Below are 2,376 nucleotides of genomic sequence, written 5' to 3' on the forward strand. Positions count from 1 at the left end.
TTTAATCTTCCTGATAATGTAAAATACAGCAGAAATTGGTCCATTGATCTTCGTTACTAAGATAAACGTGTTTCTCGTACATGACCTTTGTATGACATTGGTGACACTCTTTTCAAGGACAAAACCTTGTAAGTTGTACATATTCAAATTCGGCAGAAGTTCAAATGCACTTTTAAATGAATTTCTTAAGTTAGTTTTATCAAATAAAACTGTCGGCCATCTATTGTTCGTTTATGCTTTTTATGCCTTAACCACTGGTACGCGTTAGTGCTCGTGTCTTTTCTCGATAATTGTTCTTATAAAAACTGTTTGAAGAGTTAGTTTGAAAATTGTGTGAGAGAGAGAGAGAGAGAGAGAGAGAGAGAGAGAGAGAGAGAGAGAGAGAGTGTTTCGGACAGATTTTCAACTTTACTGTGCAAACCCAATTTGTTCTAATACATTAATTAAAATGACGATGCGCTTTATGAACAGATTTTCTTTATTTCAGTGGACATTTTCATTTTTTTCTTCATGATTTAAATGAATATTCAAATGAACTAATGTGATATGTGATACTGTACACTTAGTTCATCTTAGTGAAATTTATATATATATAGTTTTTAATGCTAGTTTTTAAAAACCTTCCTCTGGCAGTTCGAAGACCAAAAGTGTATTACTGTTACAGCTAGTTGGGTCTAAAGACACTATCAAACTATCTTCATTTGAAGTCAAACATACAGTTTGAGGACTGAACGAACCATTCCATCGATTTACAACCTCCCTTATAAAATGTCCGTTGTGATCTATGAAATGAATATTGTCAGATCCCCATCCAACTACAAAAAGATCGTCATTATTTCTCATAACCAAACCTCTTGGTGCGTTCAACCGATCGTGAGAATAGACAAACCGACGAAGTGTAGTACCGACGCAACAGTAAATCTGCGCACGGTGACAGTCCGACACATACAAATGTGATCCATTATTATCAAACTTTACGTACCACGGTCTTAAAAACAGTGATTGGAAATTTACCTCCGGACATATTGTCATTATTGCTTCACCACTGTCAGTAATCATTTTTACACATGTGTCCTTTGCAAGCGGACATGTGTATGCGAATCGTTTATTTGAATAGGCTATACCATAACAGCTATCTTTAGTGATAATTGTTTTCTGTAACTGTATTGACGAACCTATGCTGAATATTGAAATTACGGATTGTGATGGTATTGTAGCAGCTACTTTTTTTCTACCTACAATAGTAACATCAAAGGGAAAAAACTCTAGTTCATGTTCATTTTGCATTTGGAATTCTGCATCAAATACTTTCAGTTTTGAGTTATTTTTGTCTGCACACACCAGAATATTATTCGGTAGCATTACCATTCCAGTAATAAAGCTTGCATGTTCATCAGTTTTGGTTTTCACGGAAAATTGTTGTAATGGCAGTTGATAAGACAACATCGACACATTATCTTGGTATTCATTCTTGTTTTCTGGCATCAATTCCTGTTCTTTTCCTAATCCTGATATTAGATTTACGTTTTCGTTTTTAATGCTAAAGTCTCCTAAGTTACGGAGAGTCTTTGTGATTTTTTCAAGGTCATTATTAACAGTGAAAGTCACCCGTGAACTGGTCAGCGGCTCATGAATATCAAAAATCATGTCGTTTAACATTTGTGCTTCTATCTCAATCTTGTTTTGCCATTGTATGAAATGGACATCATTTGCATGTTTAGAAGCTGCTTTCAAAACACTGTGCATGTTGTGTGAAGTGTTATAAATTCCCTTGGCGCCCTGTACATCAGTATCCAGGACTTGCTTCTCCTTTGAACATATATCATCCAGTTCTTTCAAACATTGGTTTTCATATTTTGTTAGAATATCATTAATTTTACGCCTAACAGACATTATCTGTTCTGTTAATTTTGATTTTGTAACTTCACAGTGGGAAAGCCAGTGACATTGAAGAGTTCCTTCCGGTGGTCACGCGGGAAAGGGGACATAAGCTAAAAATTTCGTGGTGGCGCTGTCATCAGCGTGTAAACAAAAACGTAGTATATGATTCAGACAATAAATTTATACAAACGACTTATCATCCAACAGTATTTGCGGTATAATCTCCATCAGAATAGATTTTGTCACACGACTGCCAAAAATATATTAAAATAAGTGCTTCGTTATTGAAATATGATAAATCAAAAGACTACCTCCGTTGATTTCCAAAAAACCGCGGGTAATACCCCCGTCTGAAAATAACTGACACAATTGCATCCTAAAGCTTTTCATTGGTTGAGATATAAATAAATGTGACCCAGAAACATATGGGCACATGACTATGTAAAGAATTCCCCGTCACTTCGAGTCTTGTTTACATAATAAATACCTCAACCG

The 2,376-nt window shown here is 35.3% G+C and overlaps 1 protein-coding gene across 1 annotated transcript; it reads right to left on the reverse strand.

Annotated features, from left to right (window-relative positions):
* Positions 1–462: 462 nt before the first annotated feature.
* On the reverse strand, positions 463–1,921 carry LOC127728396 (uncharacterized). Its single transcript, XM_052235754.1, has one exon. The coding sequence runs from the start codon at positions 1,891–1,893 to the stop codon at positions 613–615; it is 1,281 nt and encodes a 426-aa protein (XP_052091714.1). The 5' UTR covers positions 1,894–1,921; the 3' UTR covers positions 463–612.
* Positions 1,922–2,376: the final 455 nt, after the last annotated feature.

This window comes from Mytilus californianus, unplaced genomic scaffold (genome assembly GCF_021869535.1).
Source record: "Mytilus californianus isolate M0D057914Y unplaced genomic scaffold, xbMytCali1.0.p SCAF_2, whole genome shotgun sequence".
Taxonomy (NCBI): Eukaryota; Metazoa; Mollusca; class Bivalvia; order Mytilida; family Mytilidae; genus Mytilus; species Mytilus californianus.

Excerpts from the sequence above, each read along its gene's own strand:
- LOC127728396 (XM_052235754.1), bottom strand. The coding sequence starts at position 1,893 with ATGTCTGTTAGGCGTAAAATTAATGATATTCTAACAAAATATGAAAAC.